The sequence below is a fragment of the Hippoglossus hippoglossus genome, chromosome 12, assembly GCF_009819705.1.
Source record: "Hippoglossus hippoglossus isolate fHipHip1 chromosome 12, fHipHip1.pri, whole genome shotgun sequence".
NCBI lineage: Eukaryota > Metazoa > Chordata > Actinopteri > Pleuronectiformes > Pleuronectidae > Hippoglossus > Hippoglossus hippoglossus.
The window spans coordinates 9143365-9165612 of NC_047162.1; the positions used below are offsets into that span (position 1 = coordinate 9143365).

Genomic DNA, 22248 nt, shown 5'->3' on the forward strand with positions numbered 1-22248 from the left:
GTATCTTCATTTTCAATTTAGAAGAGGCATTATCAACAGTCGCAGAACGGACCAATCAGGAGAAAGAACACACAGTGATGGAAAAATGTAAACAGACCACAGCATGAAGTGGTTTTTCCTTCTTTGAGAGAAAATATACCACCCAGTCTGTTTACTCCTGCCTGGATAGTGACTTTAACAGACGTCTCTACATCAGCAGCAGCCATCTTAGTTAGAAGTTAAATGATTTCACATGATTGGCCCGACCAGTTCCAAGATTCTGAATGGGAGCGGGGCCAGACTCAGACTCAACTAAATACTGTTCAGTTGCAGCCTCGTGGCCCAGTTTTAAACATGTGTGACCTCTATTTTGAACAGGTTATATATTTTATAAGGTTATCATCAATTTGAAAGTGGAATGCTAAGACATGTTTTATGAACTAAAATGCTATTAGTTTTTTTCGTAATTGTAGGTGCAGGTCAAAACCATTTGTTTTCAATACCATTCTACCTTTAACCCCCCTGGAAACTTGCTTCGTAGCATTGAGTGTTGAAAAGTAAATATGCAACAGCCAGTTATAGTTTGGAAAAGATGACTCAAGCTAGTGCCTGTAACTTGAGCAAACAACCCACCACCCTGTCACCAGATTATTTTCATTCAAACTTTGCTAAATCCTTATTAGTCCTTATTAAAAGAATGTAACATCCACCAAAGAGAAAATCACAGACACAAACAGCACACACACAGAGTAAGCATACTTGAAAAAAGAATTTGGTTGGTTTCATGTAGAACCACATTGATCATAAAATGAAGCCGATCGAGAGAATTTGTTTTCAAGGCCATTAAAACTTGTGCATCAGTGGTGAAACAAAGAATAAGAGAACAAAGACATTAGGGAATAATCTGCATCAGAGCAGGAACAGAAGAGTCAGCAGAAGAAAATATTTTGCTTTTCTTTTAAGTGCATGAAAACCAGATTTTATAAGTCAAAGGGAGGGAAAGTAGAAATCTTCTTATTGCCATTGTGACAGATGGCTGGGCCTCTATTCACTACACTTTCCAGTCCGTTCCCTCAGACCGCTTCCCTGAGCAAAATGAAAACCCTTACAACAAAGCTGAATACATTCTCCCTGCAGACGGGCACAAGCTTCATTCCCACAGTCCGCTAGAATCAAACTCTCAGTGAAAAACATGGACTCACATATTTGCTTTGCCTTGACGAGGACTCAGGGACTAGTAGAATCAAGGCCTCATTTCCAAAAAGTTCCTAAAAATACCTAATTCATCTGTAAACAATTAAATGAGTCATTACATCCATAAAATAACAGACTAAATGACGCGGCTGCCGGTGCAACAAATAAAGTGCCAGAACAATTGAGGAGACAAATCTTCCAGACAAGTGAATTCAGGTCACCCAAATCAACCCAAATATGCAGATTCATTAGCATTGGCTTGGCGGGGGAAAGCCACCATCATGCAGGCCCCCCCACCCCACTGTATAAAAGAGTAATCAGATTATGTTAAGTAGAGATGATGCACACCAGACTGCAAACATTGGCAGCTCACTTATAACTGATCACATTTTTAAAAATAAAGCTTTGGATGTGCATGAATATTAACCGTATACAAACCGGGTCACAGATAACTGACGGGTAATTGTTGACAGCTATGATATATACACGACGTTGGGTTGTGCGTCATTTGATAATGGGACCGAGTGGGTCTGGATTTGACTTGATAATGGTGGATAACAGGTCCAGTAAAGAGCTTTGGGGCTGCGGTTTTCTAAAATGGGACCCATGCATGACTGATACAACCGTCTCAGGTTTCCCCCATTGATCGTACTGGTGACCACAGTGTCCTGTAATGAGTTGGTTGCGGTGGGGAATATTTATCCATATCAAGATTGCACGTCACATTTCTGTCATCAGTTACAGATTTTAGCTGAGCGTTAAAATTCAGATCAGTTTCATGAGGCCACAAACTAATTTTATTCTCTCATAGATCATTACATTACATTTTGCTGACGCTTTTATCCAAAGCGACTTACAATAAGTAAGTCATCAAGTCATCAAGGTCAAGAGTCAAACTTGATGTGTAGCCACTTATAGACATGGCAATGCATGTCCAACATATCACCCTCTGTTTTTACATCTTCTTCCAGACCTTCCCCATCCTCCAGTAACGTCTTCTCTCAGGGACACGAACACAAAAGTGGAAAACACGTATGCAAACAGGCACGAACACAAGAGGCAACGAGTCCCTGCCTCTCGTCCTCGTCCGACAGCATCAATAGAGCACTGGGAGAAGATGACAGTTGCGTAAGATTGATGAGCTGGGGGCCAAAGGGTGCATCCCCCTCGACATCCTTAGGAAGCACTTTGACTTGGCTTCCCTCGGCTCCCACAAAACCCTGTGACAGCTGATACAGAGATTTCACTATGCACCCACGATTCCCAATGACACCAGTGACACCACGCCTTCACATGTCTCGATTCATTATGTCCAGAGTGGGTGTCGGGCCTGGGTGCGAGCCCAGCAGTGCCCAAACCACACCCTTGGTGACACGGCGGTCTGGAGAGGGCACAGAGAGGAAGTGCAGATGTCACGGCTCTGGGTGTTTTTTAAATTGATGAGTGGACTTGAATGAGGAGCAGGAAAAGCTTTTTGAAGGCTCTTCAGGCCAGAACAAATGTATTAATGGCCCTACTTCAGAAACGCAGCCTATGGTAAACATACTGACAGGATGGGCTATTGAGCTCAGTCCACTGTGACACCTGATTTTCCCCCCAAGCTGATAAAAAGGACCCAGCTTGAGCTTTGGTCAGTATCCCATGACCTCAGCTACACCGCTCTGCAACACAACAGTGCTGCATTTAATTCAAGTGTTTGCAACCAACTCCTTAAAATGGTCCCATAAATAATCGACAATCGCATCACAAACTTTGAGAGGATATTTTTATTTCCCCCCTCTTGTTGCATAACAGAAAAGTCCATGGTCAAAGCTTAAGTTGACAAACCAACGGGACTATTTTCTTTCCGCACAAACTGTTCCAGTCAATTATTTTGTCAGCGCTTGGTTTTTCTTTTCCTAAAAGAGTAGTCTTGTGGGATACCCTCATGGATGAAACGTTATGATGCAGACTATGATGTGCAGTGTCCCTGATTCAGTTAAAATGCTGTGAGTAGGATTTATGAGGATGTATTGGCAGATTTCACATTATCACCTGAAACTAAGAATTGTTGTGTTTTCATTACGTTAGAATGATCCCTTTACATCGGGAGCAGGTCCTCTTCCAGGAAATCCACCATGTTGCACCTCTATATTTCAACAATAGACCAGTTTTGTTTTGGGTGATGCTGTTAAAAGCAATGCAGTCATTGATGTTTCATAAATGCAATTATTAATCTAAAGGGTCCTAACATCTGAGTGGTCAGCAGCAAGTGACAGAAAGCACTTAACCAGCTTCTGTTGGTGGTTTTAGATGCTCGCTCCCATGAGACCGACATGAATACGCACACATGCGAGACCTTGACTGATCCAGATACACAGTAGACTGGGAAAGGCCACTCGTCTCTATGACAGTGTGGTCATTCCAGTAACAGCCAAACACCCCTCCCCACCCCACACATTCTCATCTGTGCAGCCATCCTTACTGTCCGTCTGTAAACAACCCAAGTCTCTGACGGGGCCGTCAGCGTGCACCACCACAGGTGGGGGGAGGAAATGAAAATGAGAGGGACCGAGGGAGAGAGAGAGAGAAAACAGGCTTTAGGATGAGGGAGGACATTCAAGCCAGCAAATTCATGCGGAGGTTGTAGAGAGGGAAGAGAGAGAACAAAGAGAAGGAGAAGAGAGTAGGCGGAGGATTCTCCTTATGGAAAACAGGAATGAAACCAGTGCATAAAAGAAATATGATAGTATGCTTTGAGGGCAAAAGGAACACCATATTCTTCCATCTTGGTTGTGTTTGTGCATTTCCCTAAAGAATGGAAGCAACCAATTTGAAGGGAAATTCACAACTCAGAGTGTTTTACAGTTTGTGTGTGTTTTTGATTGAATAAAAAATAAAAAAAATCCGAAACTACATTCTCTTTCTGGATTTGGGGCATTGTCTGTCTGACCTACTCTCCCATATGATGCAATACAGTGCACCCTGGTGCAAGTGTTTTTGAACGAATAAGAACAGAACAACTAGTGGACTTGGCCCCTGTGCTGCTGTTACACCTCTTTTACACCACATTTAGGGTGGGAAAAAAAGGGCAGACTCTTGTCCCATTGCCAGTTTGTTTCTTTTGTTGGGTTGTGTCTGTGATTGATGTTCAACGTCACAAATGTGCAAGAAACCAATGCATCACAAGCGGCATGCATTTTGCACAATACATATAAGAATAAAAAAATAAGATAAATTGGTGTTGCACATTGTTACCAAGATGTAAAAAACAATAAGTACCCAAACGTGTCTGGCTGTTTAAGCACCAAACACCTAGAGGTTCAATGCTCGTCATAACGTTTTCATGTTTCCATCACTATCAATCGGAGCCGGGGCCGATAAAAACAGTTTGTACTGCAGTTATTGACCCGGAAGTGAATGCTCATTGTATCCATTCCAAATGCAAACTAAAGCCTGATGTTAGTGGGTGTTTTGACCATTTGTAAAGGGGCTTTACTCACAAATATGGATGCACATACACATCAGTGTGATGAAGAGGATTATGCAGGCTTGAATTTTAACAGAAAGAATCCCCATCTACAAACACTACGGAGCAAATCTGGCTTTAGAAACTCCTCATCCCAGATCGTCCTGCTACAATCGAGGGCTGAACTTCAAATCCTGCCACTGAAGGTTTTGAGGATGTTAGAGCACATTTGCAGATGGATGGATCAGCTCCTGCATCAATCTGAATGGAAAACACAGGGTCTATACTCTTTTACCAAACAAATGGGGATGGTGTGCACTCCAGGGTCGTCATGTACTTTGCTGGAAAATACCAGAAACTTGTGAATGCCAAATGCTCCACTTGCTGCAGGCCCAGCTTGTATCTGGGAATGCCATTAGAGGAATGCACATGGAGGAATGTCCACTGATATCCTGCTATGTGTAAATGTTTGCTCATGAGTGTGCAAGAGAAAAACAAGAGGCATGTGTGTGTGGAGAGAGAGAGAGAGAATAAGTAGCCTTCTTCTTCTGCCTTTGTATGAATCTTAAGTAGTCCCATGTTGAGGGGGGCTTTGTTCGCCATCACTGTCGGGGGGCACGTCCTCCAACTTTTCCCCTCACTTCCTTTTGGCATAACATTTATCATTCTTCCCAGACAAACAATCATCCTGCAACATGGACCAGCATCGAGCACACAATTACGCCCCACTCCCACCCCCTTTTTTCGCCCCGCTCTGGTTGCCTGGATACCTTTCATCCAATGGGACAGCTTGTCAACAACATCATCACTTACTTAGAAAAACTCCCAACCTTCCCTCCACTTTGATTTTTGGTCCAGCAGAGCCAGTAAAGTTTCCACGAACATCTTTTTCATGTTTAGTCTTTTATTTTGCATCCAAAACAGTTAAACTTCCGAGCCCGAAACGTTTGGCACTGCAGAAATTGAAATGCATCCTTAAGTGGTAGAACCTTCTAATTTGCAAGAGAAATTCCCCCTCGGGGCAAATATAGCATTATCCGGCTCTACTAACCAACATAATATCCTTTGCCGACATTATTCAGTGTTCTGGTGTTAGCCAGGGAAACTACCCCGAGGCCTGTTTCATAGAAAGTCTGACTCACCGGACCTCTCCCCATCTCTTTCTCTCGCTCTGAAAGGACCAACAGGTGCATAAGTAATAAGTGGAGAGTGCACGCAAACAGTAAATCACATCAACCTCATTCCATCGACCACCATTATGATGGAAACGTCCCTCTGCACATGAATCTCCTCTACTTCTTCACTGCACAAGCATTCATTACATTACTCAAATTGACCCGTAACATCAAAGTGTCCTGAAAACAACCTGCTTCTATGGTTCTGTCGTGGGCCGACCATTTTTTTTTCTTCTTCTTCAACACTTCCTCTTTCATTTTCTGTAATTCAAGCACATAATAGTCCCGGCCTTGTTTGGCCTTCCACCGTGTTTTCGCTCCTATCCCTTCCAGCTGACTGCCCTGCGCCACTTATTCCGCTTATTATGAACGCTGACAGCGGATTATTTTGCTTACTGCACCCAAATTCTCCATCGTCTATAGATCGAATCCAACAAACACCAGACTAAGAGACAAAGACGAAGTTGACAATGGAGACAAAAAAAAAAATTTTGAAAAGAGATAGGCAGAGGACTGGTCCAAAATGAAAAGGGGGAAGATGAAGAAGTAATCTTAGAAAAGAAAAAGTGGGAGAATAGAGAGAAGGAGCAAAGGAGAGGTGGTATTGCAAAGGTGCAAAAACCCTATAAATGACTATTTTGTCAGGGAAATAACGACCCACGAACAACAGCAGCAACATACCAGCACAGTGAACAAGAATGCAAATTAGCCCCGATGCAAATGTAATAGGTCTTCAGGGGCAAAACAGACTGTCTTTATACCAACCCCCCACCGCAACACACTTCCCTCTGTACCATCGACCCCTCCCCTTTCTCCTCCGCTTCTGTAGTAACTCGAAAACACTTCCAGCAGACAATCTTGTGCCGAGCGAGAGAAGTGTAATCACAAGAGACAACGTCATGTTCTTACTTCACACTGAAACAAATGGCCAGTGTCCCGAGTGGGCTCTTCACACATACACACTCTCGAGGAAGATGAACCACTTACTTGTCCGTCATGGCGTCGGCGAGCGAATACTGATACATTAAAACTTCTTTTCACTTTTCTTCACACAGTTGGAAACGGTCGAAGGAAAGGCCTGCGACACAGTGATCTACGACAGAGAAAAATCAGTGTAAGTTTAGAATTATAATAAAGCAATATTACAATAAATAATAAAAGCAAAACTATGCAATTTTTTGCCAAGGAACAGCAGCCTCTGTAGCCATAGGTAGCGATTCATTCTGTTGGGTTTCGTGCCTAGGACAACGTCTAACTTTGCAGACACGCTTCACTAGCTCACAACTCATCTGGCAAGCGCTGGTCTCTTTAACTTTCTGAAGGATACTGTTACTATGGTTACCAAGGCAGCCAACCAGCCAGCTAGCTAGCAGACAATGTGAACCCAAACACAGATGAAGAATGCATTGTGTTATTAAGGAGCAATTATGGATTCAGTGGAGCTCATTAACATCCAGCATTAAACTATGAATAATACATCAATCAACACTAATTAGAACATCATTAAAAAAATAAAAATTATCAAACTAATAGTCCATAAAACACAAATCTGCCAATGCATTTGTGATTGCACGTAGTGTAAATCAGCAGATGCTTACTGACAGCATTCTGAAATTTTAATGAGCCGATGGAGACGAGACACATCCTGTGTCCTGCAGGCTGATGGGAAATCTCCAAAACCCAGCATGGCATTAGCTCAACAGCTTATCAACCAAATCGAAGATTACGACGGCAGCAGCACATTAGATTCATAGATTATACCCTGTGATGTGTCAGCACGCTGGCATAACACAGATTGTGATCAGCCAGAGAGGGAATTAGGTTCACTAAGCAGATAAAAGGTTAGAAACAAATTCACAGACAGTCGGATGTATACAATAGAGCTGAGGCAGAACATTAAAGCTTTTAATATTATATGTAAGTCTATTTCAGTTAATAATCCAACCAAATAAGACTTAATGGTTTTATCGCTTCAGTTGCTAGGGCTACAAGAGGAGGGGGGACAGGGGAGTGGGGGTAAGGTCTCAACCCCACCCAATCCTGTCAGCCTCAAACCCAGACAGACAGCCACCAGGCTCGGAGACAGTCGGCCAGCCAGCGGCAGACTGTCTGTGTGGGGACCATGGCTAAACGGGTACATGTGCCTTCTTTCCTTTCACCTTTCTCCTCAGCCCAGTTCTCCTGAATTCTCAACCCTTTCTATTTGCTGATGTTAGAGTGCGTTTGCTCACCAGTGCATCGGTTTCTTTTCCATTACCCGCCGAATAACAGCGAGTTGAACTTTAGTTTACGTGTGTGTCGTCAGTGCAGGAGCAGGCAGTAGTTGCATACACCCAAGTAATCTCCCGTAATCAATTTAGCTCCAATTCCTCTGATCGCTCAGCGTAAGTGTCTGGGAGATATAATTAAAAAGAGGCACTGAAAAAAAGTGCTGGTGATGGAGTGGGCATGATTGTTAATTTGAGTGACGAATTGAATTAATGGGGTGAAGGTGCATTTCATATCTAAAGCCCTTTTCAGACATGAACTCTGGAAAATGTCTGGAAAATTTGGTCCGCAAAGACGCCAGTCGCGTTCACAACAACACGAAGATGTCTGGAACCTTCAGACGAGGGATGAAGCCTGGTTAGAACATGCAGGAGGCACGACATGACATATTAATTCCACTGCAGAAATCATATGGTTTTGTTTACAGCACATCGACACCAGCATCTGCCTTTATAGTCAAAAGCTCTTGAATCTCATTGACATCTTCGTCTGTGGCACTTCCAGAATTTTCCAGCTGTATTCTCATATTGACTCATTCTGACATTTTTCCGGACATTCTACTTGGGCGCTGGCAGGAAAAGTTCTGGAAACTGTCCGCAGCAACCGACTCTGACATCTGCGTTCTCACACACAGCCCCTTCGGAAAAGGTCAAGAAAATGTCTGGACTTAAGTGCACGTCTGAAAGCAGCATTAATCCAGTGTCTAGATCCAGGATTGACATCCAACACAAAGTGACCCACATAAAAGAGCACTCAAACTGTGCTGCAGCTGAAGTTTTAAAGAAAAGGTCACCAGTGACTGATAGCGTGGTTTCTATTTGTGCACAGCAGAGATATGAAACTACTCAGAGCCAGAAGACCAGTGTCATTTGAAGTGATGCGATAGCTTTCATGTACCTGCACCGAGCACTCGTAAACTAATCACACCAAACATCTGTCACTGAGTTCCTCAATGCCCAGTTAAGAAGAGCAACTTGTGGTGCAGTAAAGGAAAATCTGAAATGTCCACGCTGGGAGGGTAGTGCCACTCCTTCCCCTTTCAAGGGAGATTTATGAACTCCAGACATCAGCCTGCTGGGATATATATACACTCTTTCCTCCATCTTGCTGTAAACAAATACACTAGACTATAGTGGAAATAATAAAAATCCTTCCCTTTTCTCCTCTGTAAACATTTCAAATCCTAACTCATGCAGCCGAGCAGAAGCAAAAAGCAGCTAATCCAAGTGACCCGTGTGGGTATTTCCTCAAAATGAGGCACGGCAGAGCCCCACTCACTGCATCATGACAACCTGCCATCCAGCACACTGAATTATTTACCTCCCAGATGAGATTTGGGTAAAAATAGCTCTCTCCACTGCACAGAGTGAGCTTTGAAAAACCATTATCTGATTGCTATGGCAAGAACAAAAAGAATAAGGTGTTGACACTGTGCGATTCCAGCAGTCAACACACTCACGCGCGTCCACACGAGCCGTTTGCGACGTGAATCTTACCATAATCTGAGTGGGAAGATCCTGCAGAGGGTGAGAGAGAGAAGAAGAACGCTGTCGGAGAGGTTCCTCCAAGCCGGCACAGTCACACTGTCATTACTGGGAAAGTCACCAGTGGTTTGCATGACAGATGACACACACACAAAAAAGAAAATAGAATAGATCATCCAGCAGTCTCTCACCTCCTCCCTCCCTCCTCCTGCTGCTGCTCCTCTCTCCTTCGCTCTGCCTCTCTCTCTCTTTCTTGCACGATGTATACAGTGGAAAAGAAAATGCTCCAAGGGTGGAGAGACAGCACTTGTATTAAAGGACTGTTTCACTGTAAAGCATGTCAGCGGCAGAGTCCATCTCCTTCTGAACGTGTAACAAAAAAACACCTCTCTTTCTCTCTCTATCTCTCTCCCCCCACCTGTCACAACAGTCAAGCGGCGTTCACCAGTGTAGAGCAACGCCGAACAGGATCGCTCCTCTGGAAAGCGTCAATGCACACAATTGCCTAGGAGGGGGGAGGGGGGACTTTTGGGGGTGGTCGGTGAGTAGGGGGTGTGGGGGGCAGAGGTTAGGGTAGTGCGTATGTGCATCTGTGGGAGTGTGTCTATTGTTGCGGGGACATTTTTTTTCTCCTCTCTCCCTCCTTTAAGGAATGAATGGGGAGTGCAGGTCCAGCTGCTGCGCCCTCTCTCAGCACTGTTTTGAGCCCTGGGCGATGAAAACTGCAAACACACACACACACACACACACGCACGCACGCACGCAGAAAGACACAAAACATACACACATAGATGTTAGCTGTAAAGGCAGTTGGAGTCCTCGGGCAATGGATCGTTGATGCAGAAACGTCTGTCTCCCTGTGCAAACCTCACACAAATCAAACAGTGAGCGACAACAACCCGATAAAAGGCAGAACTGATAAAAATCTACTGACTGCAGATCGAGCCTCTGTCATGCAACAGCTTCCATCACCTATAAACAAAACTTTGGTGGATTTGCAACTGCCAAACCACTTCGTAAACAGATGATAGCCGCACAAGGTCAGAGGACACCTTCTCCGCTCAGCTGTGTGGGACAGTGATATCCTCCACAGTCACAGAATGTACTGTATGTAGTCCAGCGCTCCACACTCTCATTCCCTTCCAGCTCCCTGCTCTCAGAGACACAACGCTGGGAACCTTTTCAAAATATCAAGCGAGCTGTCAATAGCACTGCAGCGCCGCATCAGTAACCTTCCCACACTCACTTAAAGCTGTGGGAACAGCATCTTGGGGATCTTCAGAGTTCATGCACAGTGTAGGCTCTGTTGTGTCATGGATAATGATGCAACTACTTTTAATCAGATGTTCCCATTTCCCTTTCCTGAAACCAAGAACTGGACTTTGCATATCAGCTGATACCTGGTTTCAATCTAACACCAGTGTATTTAATAATATAACAACTTGTATAATGTATTTAATCACCTGTATGTTACTAACGCTGTATGGAATTGATGATTGTTACCACTGTTATATGGCCTGGCCCAGGTTAAACTCTTTGAAAATCAAATACACAGAAAATGAAGGACATAGAGCCTCTTTTATCATCGAGGAACAGGCAAGTTACTTCCTCTAAATAGCTTTTAAAGTGCAACCACGGTTTATAAGTGTAAAAGACAGAAAACGCTTTAAACAGGACAGTAACAGTATGAAATAGGTGCAAAAGCAACTTCAAAACAGAATATATCTGGAAAAACATGCAGCCACAGAAAAAAATACCTGTTGTCTGTATCTTTCCAGTGAGAAATATTGCTGACATTTTAGCAAGCTGCTGCTAATGCTACACTATCGGAAATCCCCTCTTCTTTGCCACTCTACTATACTTAACAGTGGTACTGTAGTTGCTTGTTTGGAGCAGCGAAGAGGAAGAGGGGATTTCTGGGAAAAGATGACTGCTATTTCTAATGTTGTTGTCAGAACACTTTTAAAATCACTGAAACCAGTTCAGGCGACTGAGCCTTCCAGGTTGTAGACAGGTTTTCACCTTTACACAAAAAGAAGAAAAACAGGAATCAGACCAAAACATCCCGTGTTTATCCTTACATCAGCGGATCTGAAACCACCATTCAATCATGAGACAATTTTGCTGAGACATCTACGGAATGCGGCGATGCATTATGCATGGCCAGTAACGCACGGCCAGACACACAAAGTGCCTACACATGCCGCTGTCTGCGGCCAACACAGAGCCAGATGCTGCTCTCTTTTTTCGCCGATAGGAAATTATTCCAGCCCGGGGGTGTCGGGGGGTACTAGGGTGTGGCGGCTGGGGGGGTTGGGCATTTCAAAAGGAGGTGGGGGTTGCACCCAGATGTCTGTTTTATAAAACCAGTGCAGCACACCTCAACATCAGAGCAGCACAGATTGGCCCCTGACCCCTTTTAACTCCTGCAGGACCACAACAATGAGGTCGCTCGCTGCAAGCCATACATCACACTCTCCCACCTTGTTTACGAAACGCATGACATCCAATAGGCTCTTATGAAAGGTCAGCATTGCGCTGTTCCATGTCGCATCTTCTTATGGACTGCATGGTTTTTAATTAAAGAAAGAGCCAGTTTGCTGGCCCGTCTACCAGGAGAATCCCGATAATTAGATTGCTAATGAGCCGAAGGGAACAGCGAGGGGTTGTGTGTGTCCGCGTCAAAGACATGACACCTTTTACAGTGACCTTCACAGCGGGACGCCGAGTGCTGCTTATCCACGCCGTTAGCAGGTATTCCAGACCTTTGTACGCGAGGAGCTGGCTGACGACCAACCTCGGCAGAAGAGACGAGAGGAAAGCTCCTGACGGCTCATGAATGGTCACCCTCAGATCCATTAAGAGTTTATTCAATTACCTGACAGTCGTTCGCTGTGGGCATGTGAAGAAATGTGACGTTTCTTAAATAGGAGGTTTCCTTTGGAGGGGGTCAAATAAGTGCATTTGGATCAGAGGGGGAAAGTACACAGATGCGGTATGTGTGCTTAATGCAATCGCCCTATATGCCACACTGGACATGCTCCAGCAAGAACCAATTTCACTGCTCCCAGCATTTTTTTACAAGAGAGAAATCTGACAAACGGCCAGAGCTTGGGCTGAGATGCAAAAATGCCATCCAAATAAATAACGCCTGATGTCCAAAACAAGTGCCATTTCTGCACAAAGTTCATGTTCAAAACAAAGCTCCCTTTCAGCCCTGCACTTCCTGACTGGATCCCCTGTTTCCCACCCGTTTTAAATTGATTATCGATTTAAAAAAAGAGAGGACTCTAAAGAAGGGTTTGCGTGCTTAGGCGTAGTTATCATTAACAAGCAGGAGCATTCTGTGTAATTTCATTTAGCACATGTGAATCCTGTGCTTCCAATGACGGAGAGAGGTTGAAAATAGGACAAAGAACAACTTACAGACAGTATCTGTTTCTCTATAAATAGAATTCCAACGATACATACAGTCTCACATGTTAAAAATAGGCTAATTCGCATTCCTAAAATGGAAAGTCCCAGGAAAGCTTTGTGTGTGCACAGATTTCCTCACATAAAGCGCAGGTAAGAGGAAGTAAAGCTGCACAAACATGACAGAAATCTGCAAAACAAATCAAAGCTTTAGCTGGAAGGAAAAACAGCAGAGCAAATTATTATGTTGGGCTCCTAATGTCTATTTTCATGAAAACTCCTTAATCTAACAGATTGATCCTTCTTTCCGACGGCAATTCCAAAAAACCTGCAGCATCAACAACCTTGCAACACAAACACAACCTCTAACCTGAGGGAAAGTCAGACAGAAATGCCTGAGCGGCTCAGCAGCACGCAGCGGTTTAATGATTTGTCTGCTGCTGGTGAATGATCACACAGCAATATCCTGTTCTGGCTAGTTCTCTGCCGGGCCCCCCCTCGAGGGTCTGACTGACATGATTCTGGCTCGCCCCGGTGCCACCGGAGCGCCGGCCAGCCAACCCCATCATATTGACAAGATCCGGGTGGCTGCCCCCCTGAGCAACCCAGGGAAGGACCTGTGGAATCAAACTCGATGAGGCAGAAGAATGAGTTATTGAGGCCACGAGGGACGAGATGTCATATCCCATGCACGTCGCTGAAAACGCTGAGCGGAGAGGAGGGACAGGCGGGGTCGGTTAATGTCACTAACGAAGCTGTGGGAAACACAAGAGCTGTATTTAGTGACAAACTAAATAGCTTGCATGCTCCAGAATTCCACAGTGCTTATGCAATGTAAACTAAGCCTGTATATCATGTGAGGGGCGTTCCTTTGCTCCTAAGTGAAGAAAGCTCTCTCTTTTATACAACTCCTAAAACGATAAAGGGCGTGAGGGAAGGCAAATGGTGTCGTTTCACAAGTATAAGGAGTAGGGCTGAAACTAGTATACCAAAACTAAGTATTTTCTTTATTAATCAATAAATCAATCGACCTTTAGAATAAGAAAATATACTGAAAAATTACTATTACAGTTTCTTGGAAATCGGTTGAACAAAACACAAGATTATAACTGCAGTTAATTTTAAACTATACTATACTAGATGAACGATGAAATCTGAGGTAGAACGTTAAAACAATTATGGGTGCTCTACAGATAAGCATGGAATCAATATATAATTATAGTTGTTAATTATTGTTTTATCAGCCAGGCCTATTTCAAAGACAAAACAAGTAACAGAGAATAATCATAAACCAACTTTTTTTTTTTTTTTTAGATCTGAAACACTATTTGAATGTGTCCTCTAAGTGGTTCCAACGCTGGTTCTTTTATACTTAGACCTTTGTTTGGACAAAATAACCAGTTTGACAGCTAGAGGTGTTCCGATACCAGCATCGGAAATGCCTCTGATAACCGCTGAATATGGCACGTCGGCAAGTACGCAAATCTATGTACAGAACAGATACCACATCTTTAGTTTCACCTGCACTGTACTGCACTGCCACAGGCAAGTCCTGTTTTTAGAGAAGCGAGGAAGAACAGAATTTAGCAACATTTCACACTGGAAAGTTGCACAAGACTGTTAAAATATGTTATATAAGTTGCTATAATTTTTAAATGCACTGGTATCGGATCGGTTTTCAGTACCGGCCGATATGCAGTCCAGGTATTGGAATCGATATCGGGAAGGGAAAATGGTATTGGAACATCTCCAATCACTTTGCCCTCAGGGAAACTGCTACGTGCACTTTTCAGTAGACCAGGAAAGATCAGCAAATGAATGATAACAACCTTCACTAGATACAGCCCTCAACTACTCATATGATCAATTCAGCCATGCAACACAGAAGACCTTGACCCTGGGACGACATCGGCCTGTGTTTGTGTCTCAGAAGTGTTCAAACCCAAGGTTGATGATGGTGTTCTGTTAAATTACACTGCACAGAGCCAAGAGAGGTCACATACACACACAGACAGACAGACAGCCTCTTATTGCTCCCTGCAGGTCCGCACAGCGCCACGACATCTTCAGACTGGACATGCGTGCAGGTGAGAGGTTTATGGGCAGGCAGTGATGGGCCCCAGCTGCACTGGAGACACAACCGTGCACGGTGCAGGTATTTACTCCCCTCGGTGCTCGGAGCAGTGCTCGTATAAACCTCGGTTATGTTGCCGCAGCGCTGTCAGTGCAGCTCTTTTGTTGTTGCACTCAAAAGGAGCACCCTTGATTTATGCATGCCAAGGGTGGAAACCCCTGAGTGACCCTCGGGTGCCAGAAAGAAAGGGTGCCAGTGGGGTGGGGGGGGGGAGGGGAGGGGGCGAGAGCGAATTTGATCTTTAAAAAGATTTTGCGTGGCAACGTAATGTTATATTCGCGAGTTATTTTACGCTTCAAGGACAGCGACGGCGTGGACTCTTCGGCGCAATGGGGAAGTTTCTGTGTTTAGTTTTTTTTTTTAACGCAATTGCGCTTTTGGAAACGTCGCGAGGGAGGTTTTGGAAAGTATTCAACCGCGGCAAAGTGAAGACGTTCAGGAAGAAAGTGATGAATTTGCGTGTTTTCGTGCCGTGTGAGTGTCGGTGGGTGGGGGCACAGTGCAACAAGTGCAGCTGGAGTCCGCGACAGCACGCACGAGTACGAGCTACAGCAGCAGCAGGAGGAGCAGGAGGAGCGGGGCGCAGGATGAAATAACTTCACGCACCAAAACGCGTCGTCGTTACTTTTCCTCGAGGCGCAAATCAAACTGTGAATACCGAAGCCGCCGGCGTGGTACTCACCGCGGGGTTAGCTCCTCTCTTTGTCCCGGTGTTTGTGGAGGTGGAGTGTTGCAGCGGCAGCAGCAGCAGCGTGACAGAGGTCTGGTGAGTTCGCTCTCCCTCAGCTCAGCATGGCGGCGACTGGGGCCACAGAGTGGATTCAAACCTCTCCGGGCTGTGATATCAACAGACAGGGGGAGGGCTCAGGGTGGAGGCGGTGGTGCACCGAGGAAAGTGGCCTCCACAAAGTTCAACACATTCAACCCGGAGTAATATTCTTCTCCTGCATTACATCTACATGGCAGGTTTAGGTACTTTGCAGAACTTTGCAGGTTAGATTATTAGTACAAAATGTAACCATAGAATTAATACTACTCCTACTTACTACTACTAATAATAATAATAATAAACACAATTAAAAGGTGCTTTACAAGTTACAAATCCCAAATTGTATGCAACCAATAGGAAACAGTTAGAAAGCAAAAAAAAGGAGGGGTATTTAGACTGTTGTAAGTACAGGTGGGATTAATGACCTATACTGCTGCCAGTCACCAGGGGGTGATCAAGATGCTTTTGGCTTCACTTTTAGTCTATTGACATCTTCAGACGTGACCCCCGGGTAAAATCCGGTGAATTGGCTACAGAGTTTACCTTTCACACATGCACAACGCAGCGGGAGGTTCATCTTTTTCACTGGGAGATATTTCTTTTCTTTTCTTTTTTTCTATTTTTGCGTCTGTCTTGGTTGAATCCCCTGCTGTGTTCTCACATTGACTTCTCCTGGATTTCTTAGACTTTATAGGAGGCCAGGCGGAGAAAGTCCGTAGGAACTGCGAGGCGTCTCCCTCGGACATTTGCGTTCACACATGCGCTTTTTCCAGAGAAGATACGGAGGAACTGCGGAGTCCAGTGTCATCTCCCAGTCGGCCTTATGCCAAGCAGCCGGCTAGCTGTCTCTCCCACCTGCTAGCTGGCGGCGCTGTGAGTGCTGTGTGGAAATAATTGCACCTACAACACTGAAATGCTGTCTATATGTCAATGCATTTGTAATAATAATAATTCAGTATTGATTATATAACATCATAAATTGCCATTCTGCACTTACTTTGAGTTTAATTGTTTGGAAATGATTGAAAATAGGCTCTTAAAACCTCTGTACTTTTATTCTCTTACATTTTAAAAGCAGAACTTGAACTTGTAGTAGGGTGGTTTTACATTGTTGCGCTGCGACTCTTGCTCCTGTGACCTGGATCTTTCCTCCAACACCACTGCAACCATAATAGACAATAGATAATAGATATGATGGCTGAAGAGTATGACAAAAGGGTGATGACAATTCACACTCACTTTGTATTTCACACGAAGAACAAGGTCGTAGCCAGGATTTTATGAACATCAAGGTCCAAATTCCATCTTGCAGAGCTCCAAATATCTGACCAATTGTTGAAAGTCTTTTTTTTTCTTGGTATTTAAGTCATATCACACATACTGGTATTCACAAATTTCATTTACATTTTAGTTTTACACTATTATTTAAATGCTGTTTCAAATCCTTTGGTACATTTGTGTGGTAATCACAATGAAAACTGAAGAGTGATATGTCTGAGTATATGAGTTCTATCAAAATCAACCCAAACCAGATCAGCATGTCATTGAAGTTCCCAGATTTACCAGACATCCAAGGACATTGAGTCCTCAGTCGTGGTAAGGAATCAGCTGCCTTGAAACGCTGGCTGAAGGAGACTCTGTGGGTGGAGCCAGTGGGTTTAAAAAGTCATGGCTGGAGGTCAAAGGTTACACAACATTTTCCTAGAGGAGAAGTGAATCAAAAACACAGTGGAAGGGAAGACAGGCTGACCCTTGTCTTATTGTGCAGGGGGCGGAGGAGGAGGGTGTGGGGCTTTCCATGGCACTGCGGGCCAAATACAATACCATCTTTGAGTCAAAGACAGATTGCTGCTGGCGTAAGACAGAACAGCGTCGCTACGTACCTCTGTGGCTGCTTTGTGGGCTCACTGAATAACAAATGTAGGGAAATTTACCTGCCCAATTGAGCTTGAATAAGTCTATTATGTCCTTTTTTTTAAGTCAAATGAAGCCACATCCTTAAATATGCTAACCCTCCCAGGCATCATCGGCTAAACTACAAATTGTTTATATTCATATCAGCCCCTGGTGATTTGAGAGCTTAGAGTTGAAGGCTGGCTGCAGTTAAAAGGGGACGGTAAGTGCTGCCTGAAATGAATACGAAAAGCAGCTGGGTTTATCTTCACTCGCTCTCTGACATGTGCTGCTAAGAGAAAACAGGTGACGGAGGAATGTGTGCTGAAACCCAAACATAATACTGGAGCTAAAATGATTTGTTGCCACTTAGGACGATATGTATTCCCGAAGACCTATTTTATTCACGTGTCTGTTTTCTAGAAATGTCTCTGTCTTTGTGGGCCCTTCTTGTCTGGTCAGTGTGTTCTTCCTTAAAGTTACTTGTTGGCGTTTACTTTACTGTAGCTCTGCGTTTGAATGAAATGTTAATGCTCAAAGTGCAGATGTTGGATAAAGAGGCCAATGCAAACACAGAGACGCAAATCCACTTCACAGTGAACCCTATTTTAATGCCACTCTCGATAACGTCATCAGATAGACGCCCAAAATGTAAATGTAACATGGACAAAGTCACACAAAAACACACACACACACACACACACACAATGGACGAGCAAGGTGTATATTTCAAGTGTAAGTATATGATCTTCGTGCCCGAGCTCTTCAGACACACCAGTGTGATATATTTAGAGTCCTAGCTGGTGTATCCATGCTACAAGGCAGGCCACAATTATTCACAACACTGGAAAGGCCAGCACTGGTCTGAGATCAGTCAAAGGGGAGAGTGCATGTGTGTGTCAACTGGTACAGGACAGGATTTACACCATACGTTCCACCATGTTGAGCTCATATTAAAGAATTGAAAAAGCAACACACAGCACACACAATATCTTAATTAACTGCAACAGAGCTTTCATATGATTTCTTCTTTTCCACACACCTGCTAAGATTGTTGTTGAGCAGGTGGTTTGAAACCCATTGGATAGAAATAGTTTCTCAGGAAGCAGGCCATCCTGCCTATTTCATACCAGACACCTTCACACATTTGCACAAAAGTGGACAGACAGTTCTGCGTGCTTCTCATTTAAGCGATAACCCATGGCCTGTGCCATTTAAAGCTGACTTTCCTACTTTTATTGTTGAGTCAAAATACATGACATATCTACACACTACAATTTCTTGTGACATCATAACTGAACTGACTGAATGAGATATAATAGAATACACAATCATGTATAATGCTATGTCAGCTATAGGTGTGCCTAATAATTTGGTAAGTCAGTGTATAAACTCTGGTCAGTTTGGTTCTTCTATTTCTTTCATTGACTTCAGGAAGTAACGTGAGTATTGTGCGAGTTTTGTGTCAATGCAGCACCATCTAGTGGCGAATATCAAACATCCCTTTAATGTGTATTGAAATCCTACAATTGTGCCCATCTGCGCAGTTTGTGTTGTTGTGACGTAAAGAACACATCTGTGCTGCGACATATGAGACCATGAAGGTATAACACTTGTAAGACAGAGTGAGTATGACACTAGTGGGGAGAGATTTGTTCTGAAAAGATCCTTTTACTTCCCAAAATATTAATTAACTGCGCCCACTAGTGGGTGGTTGAAATGGGATTTCTAAGGTTTGGATTTTTAAGGTTGTGCACAATATAGAATCTACTGTTCAGTGTTTGTGTTCCTTCTTCAATGTCATCATGGATAATTCATGGATCTTGATGAAAACAAATCAGATTTCATGTGTAGAGGACTGAAATCTATGAGTTTGTGAAATTTTTAACAGATTTAGATTCAGCTTTATTTGTCACATCCATAACACACGTTACAGAAAACATGGGAGCAAAATGTGGTCCTCCACCGGTCAGGGTGCAGGTCACATTCAAAAACAACATATTATATCACATTTAGACACATTATCCATGTGACATAAAACGTAAAACACACATAAAAAGATAGCAGCGATAAAAACTTAGCAGTCAAATATTGGTTAATAAAGAAAAAGGTGAACTGGGAAGGTGACTGGGTGGAATAAAGAGAAGCTGTTTTTATTCATTGATATTTTGGATGAAATGGTTAAATTACACTTTGCTGATATCAACCTTTCGTTTTCCTTTTCACAGTTACAAAGCCAAAGAGATAAAGGCTGGATCCAGTGCAGCCTTCTTCACTTGAGACCACTTTTAATAACAAAGATAGCACAAGTCCTGCCGACAGCTCTGTCTCAAAAGAACAGGAAAGAAAGGAGTAGAACGATTGGTTGGATGCAGAGTTTAAAGAATTAGATCCTGAAGAGATGGCTAGATGTGGGGTGAATGAAGCCTATTCTGTCCTGCCAGGTGTTTATCCACCTCCACACAACCTCCAGGCCTCCTCACCAGTTACCAGTGTCCAGTCAGTGCTCATTTTGACCCCCTGTTTTTTTTATGTCTCTTCTCATAGAAAAACAGCAGAAAAATGACCAACTACAAACAGACAACGCAAACAATTCAACAACAATGTCCTCGGTTGGAAGAAATGGCCAAATTACACTTTGCCGATATCCACCTTTTGTTTTCCTTATTAATTACAAAGCCAAAGAGATCGAGGATGGATCCAGTTAAAGAGTGTAATCCACCAAAGTCTCAGCAGATGATGGATGAAGCCTCCACTGCTGCCAACAGCTCTGTTCCAGAGGAAGAGGGATTAGATGAGTCGTTCGATATGATGGCTGAAGAGTATGACAAACAGATAAATTACAAAAACTACAAAAAGAGAAGATGATCTCAGACTCCCTGTGTCCCAAGGTCAACAGCTTTGCATTCAACTATCCAGAAACGGAAGTGGCTCAACATTTTGACCCCATGTTTTGGCCAAATTACACTTTGCTGATATCCACCTTCGGTTTTCCTTATTAGTTACAAAGCCAAGGAGATAGGATGGATCCAGTTGAAGAGAGTAATCTACCAAAGCAGATGAGGATGGGTGAAGCCTCCACTGATGCCAACATCTCCGTCACAGGAGACGAGGGATTGGATGAATGGATTGAAATGATGCCTAAAGAGTATGACAAACAGGTAAATTACAAAACTACACAAAGAGAAGATGATCTCAGACTCCCTGTGTCCCAAGGTCAACAGCTTTGCATTCAACTATCTAAAAAATATTTTTCTTAAGAGTTAAAAATGTAAGTTTAAGCATTTACTAAAAAATTATGTTTCAAATATTTTTTACTAGGTAAAAGTACGGTTCAAACTCAGAAGGACTCCTTTACCCCCTGTGGATTACAAAAAGATGCCTCGAATCCAGAAACAGAAGTGGCTCAACAGGAACTTACCTACAAGACTATTTCCTGGTGAAAGTGTGGAGACGGAAACGACAGATGGACGTACAGAAAGGGAAGATGGGAAATAAGAAGTGAAAGAAGATGTACGATTAATGTACCAATGCCATCAGTTTCAAAAATAAATTTGTGTTTGTGTCAAAAAACCGCTGCACCCATTTTTCTTTACGTGAAGTTTAAACAACACCACAGGAAAACGCCGTCTTAGATGTGTGAAGCTCAAGAAGTCAACAAACACAAAAACAACTTGTACCTTGGAGTAGAGGTAAACTATCAGTAATTCGATTTTCACATTCATTAAAGCCAGTGACTGTTTTCAGACAGATGAAGGTTCTCTCTCACGCGTTCTTGTGTAATCTCTGGTCAGTTTGGCTCTTCTATTTCTTTCATTGACTTCAGGAAGTAACGTGAGTATATAAAAATCATAACTGAACTGACTGAATGAGATATAATAGAATACACAATCATGTATAATGCTATGTCAGCTATAGGTGTGCCTAATAATTTGGTAAGTCAGTGTATAAACTCTGGTCAGTTTGGTTCTTCTATTTCTTTCATTGACTTCAGGAAGTAACGTGAGTATTGTGCGAGTTTTGTGTCAATGCAGCACCATCTAGTGGCGAATATCAAACATGTCACTTTAATGTTTATTGAAATCCTACAATTGTGCCCATCTGCGCAGTTTGTGTTGTAGTGACGTAAAGAACACATCTGTGCTGCGACTTATGGGACCATGAAGGTATTACACTTGTAAGACAGAGTGAGTATGACACTAGTGGGGAGAGATTTGTTCTGAAAAGATCCTTTCACTTCCCAAAATACAATCTAACTGCGCCCAGCAGTAACTGTGTGATGTCTCTGACCTCGAGTGCAATCAGGATGGTTTTAAAAATAGCCTACCTGACATGCACCATAGACACATGAGGCCTTCTGCTGCACTGGTACGGAGCTATGGAAACATAAACTTCACTTTTCTTTTGTGTAATCCAGCAACAAAATACAATTATTCCACCTCTTTGCTTTTGAGAGGTATGTCGTATCGGCTATGAATAGAAGACATTGA

General features: G+C 43.3%; 1 protein-coding gene across 5 annotated transcripts in view; it reads right to left on the minus strand.

The window, feature by feature from the left end:
* Positions 1-15916, minus strand: part of sema4d (sema domain, immunoglobulin domain (Ig), transmembrane domain (TM) and short cytoplasmic domain, (semaphorin) 4D) — a 42297-nt gene extending 26381 nt beyond the window's left edge. For 3 of the 5 annotated variants that reach the window (XM_034601450.1, XM_034601447.1, XM_034601448.1), the window contains exons 1-2: positions 15779-15916; positions 6784-6889 (exon numbers count right to left, since the gene is read on the minus strand). In XM_034601450.1, coding sequence (XP_034457341.1) covers positions 6784-6821 — 38 coding nt within the window. In that variant the 5' untranslated portion in view covers positions 6822-6889; positions 15779-15916. Of the gene's footprint in view, positions 1-6783; positions 6890-9560; positions 9780-15778 lie in introns of those variants that run through there. The other 2 variants (XM_034601451.1, XM_034601449.1) reach the window with 2 other exon arrangements.
* Positions 15917-22248: the final 6332 nt, after the last annotated feature.